General features: G+C 39.4%; 1 protein-coding gene and 1 long non-coding RNA gene across 3 annotated transcripts; one reads left to right on the top strand and one right to left on the bottom strand.

Annotated features, from left to right (window-relative positions):
* Positions 1-815: 815 nt before the first annotated feature.
* LOC145485073 (uncharacterized) lies at positions 816-2711 on the top strand. Its single transcript, XR_014049137.1, has 2 exons — positions 816-1066; positions 1924-2711. It is a non-coding gene; the product is annotated as an uncharacterized LOC145485073 (long non-coding RNA).
* Positions 2712-2856: 145 nt separating this feature from the next.
* On the bottom strand, positions 2857-19311 carry LOC145484964 (meprin A subunit alpha-like). 2 transcript variants are annotated; one of them, XM_081463589.1, is made up of 12 exons: positions 18216-19311; positions 13602-13708; positions 13228-13305; positions 11898-12047; positions 10707-10821; positions 9881-10065; positions 9328-9546; positions 8779-8946; positions 7398-7577; positions 7037-7180; positions 5892-6151; positions 2857-5160 (listed from the first exon to the last, which is right to left on the bottom strand). In XM_081463589.1, the coding sequence occupies exons 2-12, from the start codon at positions 13699-13701 to the stop codon at positions 5053-5055; spliced, it is 1707 nt and encodes a 568-aa protein (XP_081319715.1). In that variant the 5' UTR covers positions 13702-13708; positions 18216-19311; the 3' UTR covers positions 2857-5052. The 2 variants fall into 2 exon arrangements, with proteins under 2 accessions (XP_081319715.1, XP_081319714.1); XM_081463588.1 differs by lacking the exon at positions 18216-19311 and adding an exon at positions 13812-14753.
* Positions 19312-22459: the final 3148 nt, after the last annotated feature.

Below are 22459 nucleotides of genomic sequence, written 5' to 3'. Positions count from 1 at the left end.
TCGTGTACGGTCGTCGACCTTCCAGCATAAATCTTGGCATCTTTGTTTACCCCTTTGATGTTTGCAGGGCTTCATAACCATTCCCTTCTAAAAACTATCCGCTGAGGCTCCGGTTGACCTGTTAATTCCCCGCCCTATTCCGGCAGTCAGGACCAGGCTTCATAATAAAAGCGATGCCCAGAAGAATTCTAAAAGTTTGGAAACACATGGCGTACATTTCTAAGACACCAACTTAACGTTAAATTATATACCTTTGTCCAGAACAGAATATCCTTGCCTGTTTCTGGAACGCATGCGACAGGGCTCTAAGTCATAATAAAGCAAGATGAAACATGAAAATAATGTTATTGGTTATTCTGTTAGAGTTAAACTAAACACCCTAAAGTATGTAACTGATAAATCGACTGCGGGTGACAAGTAACCTTTGCTTAATTTTCCCTGAACCGGTAATGCAACCGATTTCCTTTGTTTCACAGAATGTTCGCGATTTCTTACTGCGTCCCACGACATCGAAACAATTTTTTTTTTTTTTTTTTTCGATGGCGTGGAAATAAATGAAATCATTAATCGATAATCGGAATTGATATGGCACAGTAGTGATTTGAACTGCGGAGGCACAAAGACGACGGCCACATCTTTCTTCCCGGGAAATCAAACCATCCTTACATACAGCGAATTGAGGGGCAGGCTTTGCGGGCATGGCCTGTGGTCGCTAGAACGAGGTAAAAGAATCTGAAAGTACGCAAGCGCATGGTGTAAATTTCTAAGAAGCTGAAAAACGATATACCAATTGTATGTCGTTGTCATGGTTACTATGACTTCCTGCGTTTAACAGAATACTTTAAACAATACCTGTATTTTGCGCACTTATTCGATCAATTTCCTAGAAATTGGGTATTTACAACTACAGCTAACCGCTCCGTAGCGACAAAACGCATCAAGAATTGTTGAATTGACGGTATCACAGATGACTGAGGACCCAAGCGATTGATTATGGATCATAAAGAAAAGAGTAAGAATACAGATACATCAAACTTTCATAAATTAGTTTGGAAGGAATCCGAAGGTAAGAATCGATATCTAAATATAGCGCTTAATCATTTTGCTGTAACCGAGGCTGTAGGACAAATCAGTCGCTAGAAATCTCAAATCAATAGCAGTGATCAGAAAAAAGCGTACATATGCATGGAATGGCAACTGCTGCATGGTTGAATCTGCAAACCGTGTGCATTCAGTATTAGCCTCCGTTTAGCCTTCGAGCTGATTGCTTTATGCTTTGCTGCTACACGGTGTTGACGAGACCCAACCAGGTCCAAACAATTGTCCAGGGTTGCATCTTAGCTATCAGTATGGACTCTATCGTGTAGTAAATCAGCCTTGCTAAAATGTATGTATGTTGTGCCTTGCTAAAATTTATGTTGTGCCGACTCAGTTTGATCAACAGAATACTCGGAATTATTGTATGTTTTCTTTTTGGTCATGCACCGTCGACTTTCGTCGCTGAGATCGTTTTACTAAATGTTTCTAAGAACTGAGTCGTTAGCGTTCCTTGCATACAAGAAGGACTGTGAATGGCTTGTAAACATAGTGGCGATTGTATAAGGCTAGGCTGGGTGAATCAAAGCTATCAGAGGTTTCTACACAAAAGAATAAATACGGAATGTACAGAAAAGAGTAAAGAGGATGCAAATTCGGAGAGCAGTGAGAACTTAGAGGGGAAGAGAGGTTATAATGGTCGTCTGTATTGATATTTTACATACAAATGTTTCCATGGCACTTAACGACGTCCCTTGTAGTTCTATGCCGGCAGCGTCCATACAAACAGTCATCTAACCCAATGCGCGAATAACACAACTGAAGCTTTGAACACCCCTGACCAGTAGAATCTGTTATCAGTTTCCTTTTCTTTTTCCCCCTTATCAGGAGGCAAACATACCCATGCCATTGTAGATCGAAAGAGGATGCCATTTCCAGCCTCAGAGTCCTCTGGCAAGGGACACAAAAGTAACAGCGAGGATACTTCACACACTCAAAAGACCAAAAATAACTCTGTTCAGTTATTTGAATGTTGAACTTGACAGACTCAGAAGACCAGAAATGACTTTGTCTTATGTTAATCCTCGCTGTGGTTAGGTCGACTTTCTCTTTCGTTTTCGTCTTGTTTGTTGTTTTGAGCTGTCACAAATTAGAAACTTCAGGAACTTCCTTTCAGTTAGACAAGGGCATGCGATTACCGCTGACAAAACACTTTGGCCTGGAGGCTTGACAAATCTATGATACACTTGATTCATTGTAAATTACTACTACTGCACAAACAAATGTAAACTCGTATATTTTAAAGGCAGCTGTCTCAACCTTTGTAAATCCTTGTTACGATATTGCCAATTGTAAATATCGGTTAGTTGACTTGATATGTCCTTCCTCTAGTCTACAGATTTGGTAAGATCTTGACCACCCGTGTCAGAAAGTTGTAATAAAAAATAAAAATACCAACTATATGTTGGCTTTTGTGGAGCAAGTCATGTAAGCGCGGCTCAGGTAACAAGCCTCTTAACACTGTGAAAAATTGCGAGATTCGTAGACTTGCACGAAGTAAACCGAGCAGCACAATCGGCGCGACGATCGTTTACAATACTAGGGCGCTTGCTACTTTGGGAAATAAACCGTCTGGTTCCAGCAGTATCAAAATCTCGGCATCGAATTGGGGCGCGAAACATATGAGATTGTATATTTGTGTTCAACTGATAAACTGCATCTGATCGCGCCACTTTTTTGCCCTGTTACACGGAGTTGTTTTCACTATTGATCGCTACTCGTACTTTGCTCGAAGGTTGTTATTTAGTGAGTGGGACTCCGAGAAATCATTTTACTACATTGTACTGCATTCTTGGGCAGGGCACTGAATTCACAGTGACTCCATTTCGCGAGGAATACAATGGTACTAAAAAAATAACTGGGTTACCTGTGGTACCCGCAATGTTGGGTCGTCACGTAATCCTTTTCGAATTGATTGCGTGACGATCCAAATAACGGCGACGTCGAACAGCAATCCATGTGAGGTAGGGGAGGGTAATAATATTCCTGGACACTTCATTCTATGGAACCTGGAGTACGCGCTTGCTTCGTAAAGCCAACTTGGCTTGTTAAACAGTCTAAACCTTTCTATACATTGCGAGTTCAGTGAAACCTTGTTGATCCGGTCACCCATGGGCAACAAAAATCTGGCCGTATTAATTAACGGGGCGAACGTATTAAAGGGGTTCATTAGATAAGAAAATGAATGACTGAGCTTTTGTTTGGGCCAGAATAAAATGGCCGTAATAACGAGCTGGGCGTATTAACAGGATGGCTGTAATGCGGGGTTGCACTGTATATCGGTCAATAACTCTCTATTTTTTTTTTTTTTTTTCACGTGTTCAAAGTTTTCAGGCGTGAAACAAGCTGTTTTAAACATGCCGGGCAAGCCAGGGTAGTAGCCTTTTAATCTGTCACGTTATAGTTTTCTCGAGACATAGCAGTGATAGCTCACTCCTTTTTAATGTAACAAGGGAAGCGATAACTGTAGGAATCTAAATCAGTAATAACTTCTCTGACTCAAGTGAGTCACTAACTCAGTAATAAGCCCTCAGCAAGCCCTCGACAGCTTCCGAAACGAGGAGCCAAGTTGTCATGGAAATGGAACAAGTTAGGAAACTTTACAGACTTTACATTAGAAATGAGCTTGTTTACTTTCGATCTTTACGGCAACCGGCACTGTAACATGAAGTAGTTAATAACGGTCAGCCACACACTCCATAAATCCTCAATGTGTACGCTCACAGTCAATGGGTTTTCTTTTTTCAAAAACAGCGTTTAATAAAGCACATAAATAATTGTTTACATAAATTCTGCGATAAATAAAGTTTATAAATATTCATTAGTTAAAAAATCTTCCATTTTAGAAAATAAATCGGTTAAACAGTAGTTTTGCAATTGCAAATAAAAGATGAAAAAGGTATAGACGAGTATCTACAACGGCAATCGTGATCCTTTCACAAAACTATTTTCTGTTGTTGAGTCAGTTGTAGGGGTTGTTATTTCATACCACGTGATCCCTTTTTAATTAACTATATAATAACGTCTTCTAGCTATGGAATTGTTTGAATAGTATCTTTCTCAAAGAAATTTCTTAATGAAGCCCAAGATTTATTCTACATGTAAAAAGGAGGAGTATGTAATTGTTATATGGCGCTAAACGGCAAAATAATTGGTTTCGCAATGTGATAAAATTTGAAATTTACCACAGCAAGCTATCCGCCAACGAATACTTGAAAGTATAGTAGCGAACGTCTATGACTGGTTTTAAATGTTAACAAAATCAACATTAACAGGAGAATGTTTCAGGTTTATAGAAATGTCTATATATTAATAAATCCCAGTATTTGCCAATTACTATTTTTACAAAAAATTCTATTAGTTAGGAATCCATCAAATGGCTGAGTCATGTAAAAAGTTGAACTGTTTATGTGCAATGTACAAAACGTAATATACAATGAGAGAAAAACGCGAAAAATCCAATATGTGAATGAATAAAGTCCTTTGTAAGGACATCTTTTCGTCAAAGAAATAACAACAGTTCTATTCAATGACATTTCCCACATCAACCTCGTTCCCAGGGTCTCTTATCTTCCCGCCCTCCCAGGGTGACTCAGAGAAGAGGGCGGAAAGATGAGAGACCCTGGGAACGAGTTTGTTCCTACACTGCTTCTCATCAAAACCGAGCGAGTGAAAAAGTAATGTTAGAGATACACATACAGCTAATGGCTCACATTAGAGCCAACTTGCTGTGAAATAATAAGGACAGTATGTCGACTTTTACAATTTGTTCCAACCTTTCAACCTTTCAGTTCTATCCACATTCGCCTGTGGCTTGCCACAGTTTCTCTCATATTTTCCTCCAATATCAATCTTTTTTATCTTTGGTTCCTTTTGAGGTTGTCTAACACAGAATCGCCCAAAATAGTGTGACGTAATGCTCGCTCAACAATTTTGAAATCCTAGTGAGTCTTAAGCCTAGAACGTTACAAAGCCATTGTGTTCACAAGAGCCTTCCCTGAATTGTACGTCATCCAAAGCTATATCCCCTGTGTAGCCTCGACCCCGTGATCCCTCAAACACGATCTGAAATAAAGAAACGAAATTTGAGGATCAGTTAGCAAGCTTCTCACTTCAAGGCTTTAAATACTGATCCCCAAGATATTTTGCCCTGCTTTTTATGATGGTATTTATGAAAATGGTGTGGTGCGCCAAGAATGGACACAAAATGAAAAATAATTTCAACATTTTAAGAGGGAGCGACATTAGACCCAGTTGGCTTCGTGCACCTCCTATATCGAGGTAGAATTGGGATGTTGGTTTTTCTGGAGGGAGGAAAACCAACGGAAATAAAAGTACAGTATAAAAATTTTAAGTAGCTCCAAAGCTCTAAGACACTGCTTGAGATAGAAAAACGACTTGATAAAATCTGTGTTATTCTCTCGTCTGTGTTTATCTAAATCCTTGAGGGTGCAGTTAAACTATCATTTTCACAGAATTTGTTTAAGTTTAAATCGTGTTTGTGACAGTTTTTCCCGTCGTATTTTGGCGCTGGGTCATAGCATGCTCTTGCCCTCTTTCATTTGTGTTCGTGTTTGTTCGAAAATTTGTCTGAAATGAGACAAAAAGTGTCCGACGTCTGGAATAAAACATCCGACATTTTAACAGACTAAATTTTTTCCAAGTAATGTAATATCCACTTCCCAATACTTAACCTTTTTTTAAAGGGAGCGGACAGACTTCTCACACAAATGCATGGCAACCACGTCCAACTTCATACGGAGTATAGAAACAACTTATGGTTGTCATTTGCTTACCCTATATTGCGATTCAGAATGAAATGAAGCAAAGCCTTGTTTCCAGTCCTTTCCCTGTTCTCCTGATTTTGACCACAAATTCGTCTTAGTCCCCAAACGGCTGTTTATGAGGTAGACGGTAAGCGAGCCCACGGTCCTGCCGTGCATATTGTACCACCAAGTTAGGCACCGCTCCTCCGTTGGGTCAAAAGAGTGGCTCATTAACTGCGACTTGTACTCAGGCCTCGCAGGATATGAGGACTCCAGGTAAAGGTAATATCCTGGCGAAAAAATGCAGAGAGAACATTTAAAGGTCTGTCTTTGCACACGACCGGTGGATGTAAAATTTTAATTAATTATCCAATCAGCATTCAGCAGGCTGGAACTCTGTACTGACGCCATGTGGCTACAGGAAGGGTATTTAGTCGGGCCACGTTTCTGCCTAGACACCACGTTGAAAATACACGCACAGAACTTTAAAAGGACTAAAAACCATCATATATTTTTGTTCCTGTCAAAGTTCAATATGCCATAGTTTTAACTTGGCTACGAGGTCTGGGGAAACAAAACAAAGGAGATTAATTATTCTTCTCTGATCCTTGAGGCGATTTTTTGCGTTTTATCCCCCCAATCCTCGGAGCTAAGTTGGAATTATAAGACATCGAAAATGGCCTATTTGATGCCAATATCCTGCGTCCGAAATCTTGCTCACCGAGTATCGACATATTTTTGCAAAACAGCTTGAAATTAGGCACATAACTCCCAAGTTGCATGGAGTGTTCAAGGTAACAGACTAAAGCAAATTGAATCTTTCTTTATCTACGTTAGTCACGAAGAAAAACTGGGCTATCGTATGACGGTGTCGGTTTGACAGTGCGATTATCACAGCCCGCGCTTGTACTGCGGGAACAGACCCCTTATGCAGGGGTGTTTTTGTTGCATAAAACACAACAAAGGCGATATAGTTCCTAAAAATGTAACCTAATAAGTCATCAATATGGAAATTCTCTGGTCGAATCTCAAGCTATTTGATGAGATTTTAATACTTGATCAGTAAGTTATCGCGGTTCTTTCGCGTGTACCTGAGCGACAACCAATCAAGTGATAGTTTGCATTGCAAATCATCGGACAGAACTATGACCACAGGACACCAGGTTCAAACTTACCATTGTTTTTTCCATGATCAGCGCTTGGTCCCGTGTTTCTACTTGGGGTAGGACCCCTGTGGCGATACCATTTAAAAGATGGTGAGCTACTCCAAGCGTTTGTCCAGTTACAGTAATCCTGATCGAAATTACAATCAAGTAAGTCTGGGGAAAAAGTCAAAATATCTGTTAGCTATGAAGTGACTGATGAATTAAAGCACAGACTGAATTGGAGGGTGATCTCCAAACAAGAAGGAACACAAATTTAGAGCTTGCTGAGGTATAAAAACCCTCAAATGGTAATACTAAAACTACTATGGTAAAGGAATAGGAAGATCCGTCAAGACAAAATACGAAGGCATAACTTAGAAGGTTCACTTACTATCAGGACAGGCCACCATATTACACATCCGATACTGTGTGTCAGCTCCCAGACAGTTCTTTCCGTCATATTTTGGCGCTGGGTCATTGCATGATCTCGTCCTCTTTCGTTTGCCGTAACCACATGGTTTGTCACAGGCATTCCATTCAGTCCACCGTCCCCAGTTCCCATTGACGGGCGCTGAAATTATAGGGACGAAATATTACGTTGCAAGTTCTCTGTTGTCGGTAGGGAAACCTTTAGAAGGTCACAGAAGAGGTGTTTTCAAAAAGGATTTTATCTGCGATAAGTCAGTTAGCAACAAAGAGACGATTTACCGCGATTTATATCGTTTGTTTAATGATATGTAAGAACTGCGCTGGCCTAATGTTACAGTGGATACGGAAGTCTGCAATTCAATTTCTAGCATTGGTTTGTGGGGTTCTTGTACAGTTTATTTTACTCTCACAGTATCTCAAATCACCCAGGTGTGATGTTTAAACTCTAAACACGAACATGCAGACTAAAGGTTTGCCAAGCCCAGCGCATAGATCGCCTGAGTGTACCTCGGAGTAAATTTACGTTAGGCCCAGGCAAAGTTCATTTTTACGAGATATTGACCACTTTTTGGGCCAAGGCAGGGAGACATATTAGATATGATAATCCAAAAGAAGCATTTTATCAAGTGCGTCGTGTTATGCTGGTCAATAAATGAAAAACGTGTAGGTATTTGTGAGCTACGCGTTTACTGTCAACATCTCGTGATGTCAGCAGTGGGTTTGCCTCTTCATGTTAACAGGAAATTAAATTTGTTAAACATGCTTGAACGTTAGTTCAATTTCAATTTCCTGTTCATTCAGGAATTCAGTTCAATTTCCTGTTGAATAACAAAAACCAAGTGAACACCCATTGCTCTTGTGGCAGACAGTTTGCCGTATCTCGCGTACTTCGTATTTTGAACTCGTAAATTCCACCAGCAGAAGTAACCTTGGATCAGGCGTTGGCGACACAAAAAAAACCCTGACCGTCAGATAGATATACTAAACCAACCAAGTCAAGATAAAGTAATCTCGGTTTAGCCTGATAACGACGTCCATTATGTTCCGAAAACCTGGTTTGTCGACATATTTTTGAGAAAGTGAGGTATGCAATCATACTACACAACTTATTCTAAACACACTTCTGAAGTGTAATTAATAGGCGTGTGCCTGACGGAATTTGTTTCTCAGCCAAATTTGAATGGTGATTCATCAATGACAATGAAAAAATAATAAAAGGGCGAAGTTTCCGCTGACGACGCCTCCTTTTCAACACTACGACAAATGTCACTTTAAAATTAAACACTTCTGAAGCTCGACTATAAACAAGCTGAGTTTCTGGGTTTAAGTGCTGTGTAACTTACCGTAACACTCTTCATCCGTGCATTTTCTTCGGTCGGTTTGGATTCCGTGAGAGTCGGCCCCAGGACAGTGCGAGCGGGACGAGAAGCAAACTCGCTGCCGGTACTTCATACACCTGCTGTTGCAAGGGGTGTACGCTGACCATTCGCTCCATCCAACTTTGTGCTCATCTATAAAAAATTGCCAGTTCAGTTGAGAAACAAAAGAATACAAATAAGGAAGAGAACAAGCAGCCGAAAGTTCTTGTCCCCTTTGAAGCTCTTGTTTCGTTAAGGATATAAAAAAAAATACACATAAGACATGTTGTTACTGGAATGTGTGGTGGTTTAGCTCGAAAGATAAAAGGAAGCCAAAACGAAGCTACAGTAAAACTGGTATTACAGCCATATCGCTATGACGACGTTTATTTGGTGCAAGGAACAGCCACACCCTGTTCAAATACAATATCGTCGAATATACAACGGCTTTCCTGTATTTTGATTGGTTGTATTTTCCATTGCATGGTACAAAACCAGCCTGTGGTTGTCAGACAACAAAGTTCCAGCACTTACTTTTGCAGTCATACAGTGCGTTCATTTTCTTGATATCCAGATCACTGAAGCCCACTGATCGTCCCAGGGACATATAAGGGCTGTTCAGTGCACGGATCGTAGGCTTGCCATTTTTGGAAAACGTCCGCTTCCCATAATGCATCAGGCTGCTGTAGTCGTAATCAAAGTCCATGCTATCTACTTTGGAATGTTTGTACTTGTTGAATTGGCCTTCCATTCCTATGGCACACACAAAAATAGAAACTTTTTAGTTTTCTTTATTTCTCCTACCAGGTGTGACGTCTAACATCGAAAAAACGACTAAATAATACTGTTATCCCAGTCCCTTCGCGTGGATATGACAAACGACTGAATACAGTAACTACGGCATATCTACTGTTAGCAGCAAGGAAAGGCTTCTTGTTGTTGCAAATGGTGGGATCAACAAATGACGTAAGGTAAAGATTAAAACCCCCTCTACTGCACAGTTGCGAACCAACAATAGTTTTCGCAACGCCAAGATATACCCATGTATTTTCACTCAGTAGCTGGGTGATGCAACTGAAATACTTACCCTTCTTAATGTTTTCCCAGATGATTTCTACATACTGATCTCGGTCAGGTCGTGACTGCTCGTGCCAAAATCCAACTGCATGCATTAGTTCATGCATAATTATGCCTTTATTGTTACATTTTTCACCCAGCGAGAGATCCTGAGCTCCTTTGCGCGAGTACAGCCGGCCAATAAAAGACCAACAGCTGCAACAACAACAAAAAGGGAAGAGTCAAGGGAAGTGATAAATTGATTTTTTCCCAAAGGGGATGAACGCCTTGAGAGAGATTAACTTGGAAACAAGACCTACTGATAGGGAATTAACTGTCATTCACCCTCTCTTGCTTCTCCTGATTAGTTTCGAAAAATAAAACCCATGATATAAAACAAAACATTGTCTGTGACATATCACAGGACGGTACTAGTTACTAGGTACATCCACTAACTGCCTTTTCTTTATGATGGTCACCTGTCTGTTTATCATTTGACTCTAACGGAACATTCCCTACAACAGCCAGTAAATTCTGCCCCCAGTATAGCCGTTGTAGTGAGGTTTAACTACATTTTATTAGAAAACCTTTCAAAATGAAAACCCTTTAAATGTTTCTTTGTCCATGTATGCTCCGGGATCGAGAGAACTTCTTATGCGAGTTAAGTGTCAAAAATGACAAAACGGCCCGGGTACGCCGGGTTCGAATCCAGGAGCTCGCGACCAACAGTTTAATATACTAACCTGGCATTAGGCTCAGTAAAACACTTCATTGTTTGACACTTACTTATTCTAAGCCGTACTGGTTGAGGTGGTTTACCTCGCAGCAACAGTGGAAAGTGAAAGCACTTTACTCACCCATTTTCTTTGCTAAACTTAATCCAATTCCTCTCGTTTTGCTTCTCTTTAAAAGTAAGACAAGTATGTTTGTGAAACTCCTCTATGGCCGCCAGGATGTTTTTCTTGTACGAGTCTTAAATGAAACACAGCGCCATTAGGAAAGAAACAAGACAGATGAAGGGAAAAGAGTTTTTACCCCATATGGGCCTTATTCTCAAGGACTTTATTCCAGTGAAGTTATTTTCCAGCTAGGTACCCAGTTCTCCCGCGGATAATGGTACGACACGTGTTGCGTGGATGTTTTCTCGGAGGATGATAATGCGCGTGCCATAAAGCTGTTTGGGCTGTCAACATGAGTATAAAAGTCGTGTAACAGGATCGCATGTTTCTAGATCCCCTGGATTTGTGAAGCCGGCCCCGAAATGATCTAAGAATAGCTTAGAGGGATTATCTTGGCCTTTATGGGGGATTAACTCTTTCCCCCTTCATCGTCCACTAGACTCTTGGGAAGAAGTCATTACTTTGATGCAACTCATGTTAGAATTCATTTAGTTCACAAACAAGTTATGCGATATTCCCGATCAGGGGCGGATCTTGGGGAAGGGTGCGTGGACTCCGCACCCCTCTCCCCCTCCCTGTGATGAAGACTTCTTCCTCGTATTCGCTTTTAAAATTTGTGTACCGCACCAGTCAGTTACGCCATTCCTTGGTGGTGCACCCATCCTAAGAAAAATCCTGGATCCGCCCCTACGATCAGATGATGGGCCCGAAAAACCTGTCCAACTGATCATTTTTAACGAGTTAAGAGTTCCCTGGCTGTCAGTCGAGAATCCAAGTGATGGAATATAATATGGATTATTTAAATGACTACACAGTAAAACCAAACAGGATTTGTGAATTTAAGCACACTTAGCACGCAGAGAGATTATCGCACCAAGTGGTGTTTTTATATCCAAGTAAAAGGATTTCACTTGAAGAAATAAGTAGTATCCAGCACGACTCCTGGGCCAGTGTGGTGAATATGACCTGATGTGGAATACCTGTCACCGGTTGGCTTAGGTCATCCAGGGTACAAAGTGCAGTATCATCCAAAAGGTGAATCACGTTCGCTCTTTTAGTATGGATAAGATGGTTTATTTTTTAAATATTATAATTTACCGGTTATAAAAAATAGATCACGATATTTTTAAAGGTGGAAACAAAACGTACCTAGTCCCTCCCCGATTTCGTAAGGTATGACTCGGTTGGGCCAGATCTTCTTTCTCTGTCGAACAGCGTTTCGCCTGAAGCGCGTTTTCTCATACACGTTCCAGTCCCTCTCGGTTAGAGCTATATCTCCTTCATGTCCAATGTTATAAGCTGAAAACAAAGATATCTTACTATCAACGTCGAACGAACGAAGACCCAGCGGGAGTTATTCTTACAACAGCTATGATTGGCTGTTTCCACATTTAACTGTTCCTCTACTGTTCTGCGCAATAGCAGTCCAAATGGACTCATTGTAACGGGAATTGTGGTTGGTTGTTCCTTTTCCTTGGTCCATAAAAATAGCATCTTGGTTTACGAGCGGACTCACTGCTAAAGGAGCTTCAATTGGTAGTTCCTTACCTTTTTCTCTATATCATCATCTTTTGCTCGAAATCTCCTAATTGATTATTTGTTCATGAGATTTTACCGGTTGGTCTTTACCTCAGCTACAGTTCAGTTTAAAAAGGTCAGATTCTGCGTAACCATTCTTACAACCCCAGATGTTATATAACAGGTTAAAAATCAACTTTGCATGGCGATCATTCTTACAAATTCTTAGATTGGTTGATCGTTCGACCCTCAACAATGTGAGAAGCTTAGTATTATTAGTTGTTTGACTTTATTCCAAACCTGGAGAACTTTTAAGAGAGTATCTGATCTGTTAGCAGTTGAAGCTAAATATAAATTGCGTACCTTTATTTGATTTGAAGTGTTAGCGGTTTTGGTCCGCTGACACCAAATGTCATTGGCTCGTGCATGATTCTGCTCTGCGGATATTCGTGATATGGATCACGAAGATTCTACACATTTAAAGGTCGCGTGATGCACACGACAAACGACTTAGCATGAACTGGATGTACGTGGGTTTTTGTTTGAGTTCAGGCTCAGGCGTACTTCCTTCCGTAAATCTCTGTGGGTACAATGGTGGCTGAATGTACAACAAAGTGACATAGGGTCTTCAGAAAAAAAAAAACCCTTTTGCTTGATCTTTAACTGCAGGAATTATTTGGCGCCTTTCTTACCAAATAGCTTCACCAAAGACTTCCGCTGGGGTTAAGATACAATGCTGGATGACCGAAATGATATAACGCCCCTAGAGCCTAGGAAAGTCATAACTCAAAAGATAAGACACCTTCATTTTCTAATAATGGCATTTTTGCTTTGACGTTTTTGGAGCGACCTTCCGGACAATTGTGTTTTCCATAAGTATTTGATTTCGTTGCAGGAAGAGATAATCGCACGTCAAGTATTCTTTTAAGCTACTAGGCAATAAGACGAAGATAATACTTACGTTTGTTAGCCGCGCTAATCCAGTCCATTACAGTGAAATCCAGACCATCGTCTTCTGGTTGAGATATTGAGGAACTCTCTAATAACAGAACAACTCGAATTTAGTACAATCATGACCTCTTAAAAAACATCAATCTTCTCGTTATCTTAAAAGCCGATCAACAGAAGTATCATTTTCAAGTCAGTTTTGCCTTTGCCCGCCGTTGACTGGGAACAATACCTCTAGCAGCTCATCAGCCCGACATAACTTAAATCGTGATCTGCCAGTCAGTTAAGCCAAGCACATGCTGCATTAGGAACTGTTCCAAAACAAACACTGGCACAGCGAGTAACTCTAGAGTAAAATACAACACAATCCCAATCAATCTGCATTACCTGAAAACCTGTTAGCGTTCAGGGGACTTGAATACGAGAAACGGTTTCCGTTGATAACTAGCGTCGCTGCTTGTAGCAGCAAATATGTCCAAGGAGCCATTGCTTATCTACAAAAATAAAAGTCATGTTAGAAACCCACGCAGACCAAATGACCGTAAAACATAAAAACGTAAAACATAAAAACGTAAAACATGGCACTCATATCCTTACTAAGGCAGAGGAGGAAATAAAATATGAAGTTCCTCGTCACTGGAAGGGGCAAAACGTTCTGTGTCTCTTGTGAAAAGACAATCGTAGTGTTAACCAGTGCGTTTTCTGCACTCTATTGAGTGCAATGCACACAGCGTGCTGATCTACATGAGATTCCTTTAAACCCTGCTTGTCATTCAATCATCATTATTGCTTACATGATACGTCATCATACTTCCTCTCTCCCGGGGTCACGTGAATATGTTATTATCAATAGCGGCAAACTTCCAAACTTTCTGACATGTCTAAAATTATCTACCCAGTATTTAACTCTTTAACTCCCAGCACGTGGGCATTCCTTGCTGAACAAATTGTCCACACCAATCTTTCGAACTTTTCGCCATTGACGGTGTACTTTAAAAAACGCATTTGAAAACTTCCGGAAGGTACTTTCAGATTTTCCATTTGATAAATTATTTTTAAGCTGAAAACTAGCTAGAAAGTACAGTACTATCGTTAACGCATGTGTTTGTATGAGAAAAAGTATTTTGACGAAGGATACGTTTACAACATATCAATTACCTCTCTCGTATAAGACTGTTCTCTGTATTTATTTACCCTTAAGTTTGAAAACTGACACAAGACACCGCTCATCGAGGATATATTCATCTGAGGTGACCAATCTCATTATCGCGACATTTGTAAATCAATTGTGAAAGAAACCACACCATTCTTCTCAATTCACGTATAGAAGCCATCCTGCAAAGTTATCGCGTCGTGTTAAATATGCAGCAATGCATGACCTACTTGGTGACCTTAAGATGTGACTAGAAAATTCTCTTTTTTTGAAGTTTTCAAACCTTGCAGATGAACACAGAATTTTAGTTTTATAGTTTCCCAAATTTTGTGCACAAGTGTTCACAAACAAAGAACAATACACTCCGTCAAAACTTCATAGATCAAACAGGTGTATATTTTGTTAAGACACGTTACATAATTATTTAGACGTGACCAAGTAGTTTTGAAGGTCACGTTTTCACCGAAATACTCCGAAAATATCAAACGACAAGTTAGTTTAGTAATGAATACCATCTAAATATCGAATGAAATATTCCTAATGCAAGCAACCTATGCAACCACTCCCAAGATAAAAATAGTGCTATTTATACTCAGTGACCATGACATGAAAATTTTAAAACAAAAAAAATCAAAGGTCTTGGAGGAGGGTATAAAATGGGCGGTCAGCTGAATTGACATTGATTAATATTGTTGAACTGAAAGCGATGTGATTCACTTCGCCAATATTGACCCACTCGAGGTCTTTGAAGGGTTTGCGCTACCGCACAAAATGAAAGTGAACTGCATGAGGAGAGCTCAACATTAAGTTGTTATCTGAGTAGTATTGGGTCCATGCGGACGATTGGGATAAGCGTTAATGTAGCTGGACGGATGATGATCAGATTTTCAATCCATTAGCCCTGCGATATCAGTTGGTAGAGAAATAAACACGATATAACCACATTTATACACACAGGGAGCACCATGATCATCCGTATGAGTCATTAAGTCTTTAAGCCCTTTCAGAGAAACACTTAAACGACCACACGGGCAATACCGCAATGCATTCCACATTTAAGTGCCCAATGTGTCACCCTAATGGCTTACTGGACTGATTGATTCGAATGTAGCCAACAATTACCATACATTCACATTTCACTGCGTAATTTAGAACAAAATGATCTCAGTAGTACATGGTGTGATACAAAAAGACAAAACGTTGGATTTTCCTTGAGTCAGAAAAGGATCATATAGTGAAGCATGATAACGATGCGCCGTTCAAAGAAATCCAATATAACTGATTAAACAAACGGTGTACCGCTAAATATTATACTGTAAGCCCATCGAATTATTAAGGCCTCAGGAAACCTTTGATATATTGGTGAATTAATGAACTGAAGTAAAAGTATTGACATCTGACTAAATTGTTCAGTTTATCAGTATTTCCCTTTAGTAGGTTCATTGTGTGCACTCAATGTTCTTTTTTTTTTTTTTTGCTGATTTCTGATAAGAAAACATGTTCCCCTATGATAACTATTTCAATATGACCCCTGTTGATGATGACAGAGGGAGTTTGACAATATTGAAATATCAAGAAGGCTTTCAACTGTTAGCTGCCTCAATAAAAATGAATTAAACTGAGATCGTTAATCCTGCATCTAACTAAAATAAATACCGCTGAATGTGAATTGACACGTGCATATCTATCTTCAATACAGTAAAAATAACTTCCCCTTGTAGTTGTCAAAAAGCTCTAAGTGGCCTCACATTTGCGGTTTTACTGTGTCTAAATTTATAGAATAAATTTTTGGGAACAAAGAGTCAATGGAAATCAGAGGGCTCCACATCCACCAGTCCTTGCATTTGATTACGTAACCTAGAGTAGAAGTAAAGAATTTTTTAATTGTACACTAATAAGCCATCAATCGAGTCACAAATGCCCCATCAGTTGTAAGAGCTCGGTGTAATGAACAGATCAAAAAGTGCCACTTCTGGTTCGTACTCATTCCAGCAATATTTGCTCCCCTAGCTCGCAGCACTTATCTTGAACATTAATAAATCCCTTGCGGGCACGATTGATCAGAATCTTAAATAACTACAAAACAGCCGAGCTTTTCCGTTCGCAAAATAAGCAATTTGCCTAAATGTGAATAATCTTTTTTAAAACGACATCATCAACGAAATAAACGTCCATTAGGAAGGACTGTTTCGAGAACCGGAACATGACCTGATCAAGCATCACGTAATTTGGTTTGCGCTTCCATAAAAAACGTCACAAATTTTCAAGTAGGTTCTGATTAATGCCAAGGATATATTATAACTTGCTTCCAGTATTAAAGACACGAAATTGAAACCCGCTTTTAAGACCATCTAAACTTTATGCGTTTTCAGCAAAAGTGTGAAAAGCTCACTTCTGTCGTCGTTTCGAGATTTCGCGCCAAAATGTTTCCCGCCAAAAACGCGTCTGCTTGCCTGCCAAACTCATCGCCAGTGTCATTCGACCTTAGAGATCTCGCTCTGTTATTGAAAGCCGCGTGGCTCTTGTAACTTAAAAACCGCATCTCTCTTAGAAGTTTTCGGGAAAAAAAATTACTGTAATTTCTGGACATTTTTCTGTAAACCCAGCATCCCATGATAATGCTTTAATTGCAAACAGGTCTTGATAAGAAACCACAATAATGGCAGCATCTCCGTGTGTAGGAGACGGACAGAGATAACCTGGATATCAAAATAACATATTGGTTGACTCAGTGGGCATTAGTTATTTGTACTTGTCTTATCGACCGGACGCTTAAGCCGCCAACTAAAACAGGAAATCACGTTTTCAAATTTTAAGCTGAGATTTACGTGACTACACTCTCTGGGAATGAGTATATTAAATTCAGTTTTTGGTGAAATAGATATGATCCAAAAATTTTTGGTCCACTCACAAATGCTTGAATGTTGATGTACATATGATCAATGAACAAACTGACGTGGATAAGTGTGGTGTGGTTAGTAATTCCGCAGAGGTTATGCAAAGTTAAAGATATGAATTAATATGAGCGAACAATAGATGTCACAAAAAGGTAAACTTTAAACAATAACCCAGCAAGTATTTTTCACCCCCTCCTTCTGAGTTCAGTTTTCAAGTAATTTCCATTGAAGTGACTGCTTGTTCCTTTGGTCAAGTGTTATCGTAACAGGAAATTTCGCCAACATACAACCGGAAAAGCCTCTTGTTTCAAAACACGAAAATTTTAGCGGCATACAGTATTGAAATTCTTTGTTGGCTTCCGTTTAGCAAATTGATTACGAACACAAGAACATTACAAAACACCCAACCAGGCAAGAGTTTTCTTCTAGGAAAACTGTACTAATTGAGCAAACAATTTGGAACCTGTCCTTCCGTGACACGAAACAACATGGACTCACCTTGATGAAGCTACAAAACAAAGACCTCTCAAAAGCAATGTTGACATCCCGCTGTTTCAGATAACAATAGAAAACATCCCGAATTATCCTGATCGCGTTGCGTTACTTTTACATAACCGGTCGATATAAACTCATTTTAAGTTTTACCAAGAATATAAAATGTACTTATTCCGTTTGGCTGATTCATTTTAATACAGTTTTATGAAAGGACTTATGAGTACAAAGTTTATAAATAGGCAAGTTATTGTTAGAGAATGACGAAGCTATTGCTTTGACTACCGTGACGGTAAAATGTACAAATGTATTACCCAGGGAGCGGTTTTGAAATAAAAAGATTTTCCACATTTTCATTACATTTGATCAAGAAGAAGCTGTTTATAAACACATCATTGCATAAACTAAAAGGAAGCGAGGACGTGTTTTCTCGCCGCTGCCATGATATACTGTACTCACCGATAGCAGGCCGATACACTTACTCCTTCTTCCACCGAGAGATGCAACTAAATGCTGGATGTTCCAGAGTTTTAAAAACAAGTGACGTATTTGAGTGCTTTAACCCAAATGCAATATCGCTCTTCAAGATACGCACTTCAACACAGAAAACGGAAAACAATAATAGCGGTTTTTCTGTTTACGTCACTACCGTTGTTCATACCAATTGCTCGGCTTTAGTTTGAAATTCTGAAGGTGGGGCACAGCAGGGAAGCGAAAAGTATGTTATCGATCAATAAAACCAGCCAACCACAAGTACTAGAAAATTGTACATCTTGCTTTGCAGCTGAACGCGCATTAATATGTGATAAATTAACTTCTCTACTCAAAACAAGCCAAAAATCATCAAATCGAGCAAGGGATCCACATTAGAACATGAATAATTGTTGCACAGTTAGACTCAATGACAAACAAAAGATATAAACGAAATTATAATGGGCACGTTCTTTCGCTGCCTCTGTAATAAAAGGTCAATTTTAAAAGGTTTAATTTTCAGCTCCGTTTTACAAAGAGACAAAAGATAGATCAGAATAAATCAGATTAAGAGCCAGCTCGGGTCACGTCGAACGTTCTTCCTGAACTGGCTCAGCCCACCAGTTTGTTTATTTAGGTATAATTTAGGTACCATATTTATCCAAGGACGATAATTTTAAGGGCTAAATGATTCGAATTTTTACCATTCTGTCGCATTTTTCGCGTGCGTGATTCTCTAAGTTTTTCCTCTGTTTATTTTAGAAGGTGAAAATTTCACCCTTTCAGCACTTTCTACAGGTCTACATGAACACGAGACCAGCCGATCGCAAGCTCTGCCCCTTGTCCCACAATAGGATAACCTGATAATTGAATCAGATTTTCTCGAGATAAACGGATGTATTTTAGTCTATAATCCGTTTCACAGCTTAGCAATTCAAGACGATTGCTGCCGGCCACATTTGCTATATAAGCGGTGCGGATTGATCTTAAACTCACCTGTGTCGGATAATAAAATGCTGTTGAAAAACGAATCGATAGAAGTCGGCTTAAGTTATTCCCAACTCCTGTGACGTTATTTTTGGCTATTGTCTAACTCTAGATTCCTTTGTCTAAATTTAGCTGGACCGTGCAGATGGAAAAACAATTTGGAGAAATAATGGGGATGTTTATACAAACAAAGGTCACTCGCAGCGCCTGTGGAGTGGCGACATGGAACGCTGTTAAGTGACAAAAGATTAGCGACAAGCCGACATGCGTCCGGGTTGCGAAGGAGACTTAACGCTCCGTGACCTTGACTTCTAACGTACGATTAGAACGTAATTCAAGAATACTCTTTGTGTAATAGAATTTCTGTGCTAATTCTTTGCTTACCACAAAGTTGAAGTTTACGAACATTGAAAGATTGTTAACAATCCATTGATATTGACACAGCTGTGAATGTTTCGTGACTATTCGTCTGTGTTTTACAGAGCTTCCTTGAGAAACAGGAAATACAAGAAGGTGTCTTGAGAGCTACACACGAGTACTATAAAAATTCCATTCTTTTCTACCACAAAAGACACAAAGACTTCTCAGCTGCGGCGATCCATGTGGCGGCCTGTCCAGAGAGATAATCCTACGAACCCCTACACACTGTAATTAACTTTGATATATTTATGGAACATGATGGGGTTGTTAACGTCAGCAAGGTGCCATCGGGTTTTTCCGAAGACATAGCATCTTTCACCACATTTTCTATAAATGGAGATATTTACCATTTACGTTTATTCTTACAATGACGCCGGCAAAAATAAATAAATTCACAATTATGTGCTGACATTGAGTTGAGTTTAGAAAATTTTATTTGACTAACAGTGCAGCAAGACCTATTCACTTTCGGCCATATGATCGTCACCGTGGTTTATAGTTTCACAAAGCACTCCTTTTCATTTTTCGATCACTCATGCAAAACCAAATCGTAACTATAAAAACTATTTCCTTAGGCAAATTGCTATCACTAATTAGATAAGGTGTTGTAGTCGACAGTCTAGCCTTGGTGACCTCTATCACAATAACTATTCTTGTTTTCCATCTGTTATTACCAAACGAAGTTCTCAAGTCATCTAGATATAATATGTAAGTTGCCGTCAGGCCCTACTGACCTAAAAACCTCCCGTGTTCATTTTTATGGTAAATGCATAACCTAATATCAACAGTTATAACCAGACCAAATCTAGGGAATATCCTAACATGACCCTAACAGCTCCTAACATCGACATGCTATCAACAACCAATCCTCTACTGGAAGAGAGTTGGAGAGAGTGTACCTCTACTACTAGCCAGGGGCCCACCAGCATCAAGGTCAGTGGGCTCCTAAAATAGCCTGGTCCAGGCGTTAGGTTAGTTAGGAAGCACACGAACCTGGAAATGGGTAAAAAGAACAGGGAAGGATTTAGAGTGCTTGTCGCCCCGAAGCCTCTCACTATTTTTTTATTCCTGTTTCTCTCGCCGAAGCCATATTACGTTTTTCTCCCCTTTTTCTCGTCGGATGTTTCTTTTTGTAAGATTTGTAAGTAATGTTAGTGCTTGTTAGTAGCTGTAGTATTGTGTAGGTATTGTTTACATTGTATTGTATGTAGCTGTAGATTGTGAGTAATGTCCAAGTAATGTAAGTGTATTGCAATAAAATTAATAAAATTAAAAAAAATAAAATAAAATAAAATAACTTAAACTCCAGATTCACTCTCCCTATCACCACCATCCTACGCCTCCACCTAACAAAGGATTGGGCTGTGAGATATATAGTAACAAAGATCATGCAGATGTAACTTGTACAAAGCCAGAACAGGAATTTTGTGATTTCTCAATTGATTGCAGTGGGGACAAGAGAGGATAAGGGATAAGAGATTATACCCCGCAAAGACACTCAAGTGCGTGAAATCACTCGAGGTTCGGTTTCGGAGATTCCAAGAGGGTATCAAAAAATCAATCCTTTGATACACTCTTTTTGATATACGAATATTGCTTTTCCGGCCCAGGCTGAATATTCTTATTTTTCTGCCGATCATTCTTGCGAATATTCTTGGATTACAGCAATACAAAGTGGATTATGCGGATGGCGTTGAAGTAACTTTAGAGACAGACTGCAGATACTAAAGCCTGATCATATGGCACACATAAATTCAAATAGCATTGAACAAACGGCTGGTGGTGTTTTTGTTGCTTCTTGGCTAATTTTACCGTTTAGAGAAAGAAAGAATTTTGTACGGTTTTAGTTAAAAACATGTATTCTATTTACAAATTTTTAACACACAAACTAATATTATTTTCAAAATCTCAGCATCCGGTTTATTCTTTCCGCCTGGATATGTTTATGAAATATATTTTCACTAAAAGTATAAACTAAAGTTCAGCTGTTGCTCAAGTGGACAGTCAAAGAAGCACTATTCGGATTTAATCCTCTTCGAAAATACCCACGCAGCACGCACTGAAATTTTTTCCACCGCGCGAAGTCTCAAAATAGGCCTTTCCAAAAATATCCGGATATTTTTTTGGATATTTAGAAGTTTCCGAGATATTTAGAGAATGTTAAGAGCTAAGAAAATTTAGGGATATTTAACAATTAGAACTTTTCATAGCTTTTTTGCTGAGCCCTGAGTGTTCTTCGCTATTTCCTTGAATTTGACAATACTCAGTTCTGTCAAGAGAAGAAACAAACCACTTAAGCGGTTTTCCACTTATTTCATATCACGAAAAGCACTAGCCAGTAACTTTTTAAAATGGCGGATGCTGGTAACACCGACGGACATGAATTTTCTTTCTCTATCCCTTCTTCTACTGCAAAAACATTTGTTGAACATTTTGGCTTAATTGATTCAAAATCGGTTTATTTTAAAACAAAGATATAAAGAGATATTTAGGGGGTTTTTTCGAGATGTTTGTGATATTTAGAAATTCCAGAAAGATATTTAGGCGATTTTTCGTGATATTTGTGGAAAAGCTTTCCTCAAAATAACTTAAGGGGATTTTTCTTACGGAATAAGCCCCATATCGGGGATTAACTATCTTATCCAGAGGCAAGCGCTTAATCGCTCTCGGCAGTACTCCAAGAGAGTTTGTCTACAGGCTAGAAGTCACAGATACAGTTACCGTGGAATCGATTTAAATATAAGCCACTCCGTCTCCCGGTAAGCGCGATCTATTAAGGCACCGTTCATTTTCTGTTGAGGCCTAGCCAAAATAACGCAACGACC

This window comes from Orbicella franksi, chromosome 4 (genome assembly GCF_964199315.1).
Source record: "Orbicella franksi chromosome 4, jaOrbFran1.1, whole genome shotgun sequence".
NCBI lineage: Eukaryota > Metazoa > Cnidaria > Anthozoa > Scleractinia > Merulinidae > Orbicella > Orbicella franksi.
The sequence above is the reverse complement of the archived record's forward strand: the minus strand, read 5'-3'. Positions and strand labels throughout refer to the sequence as shown.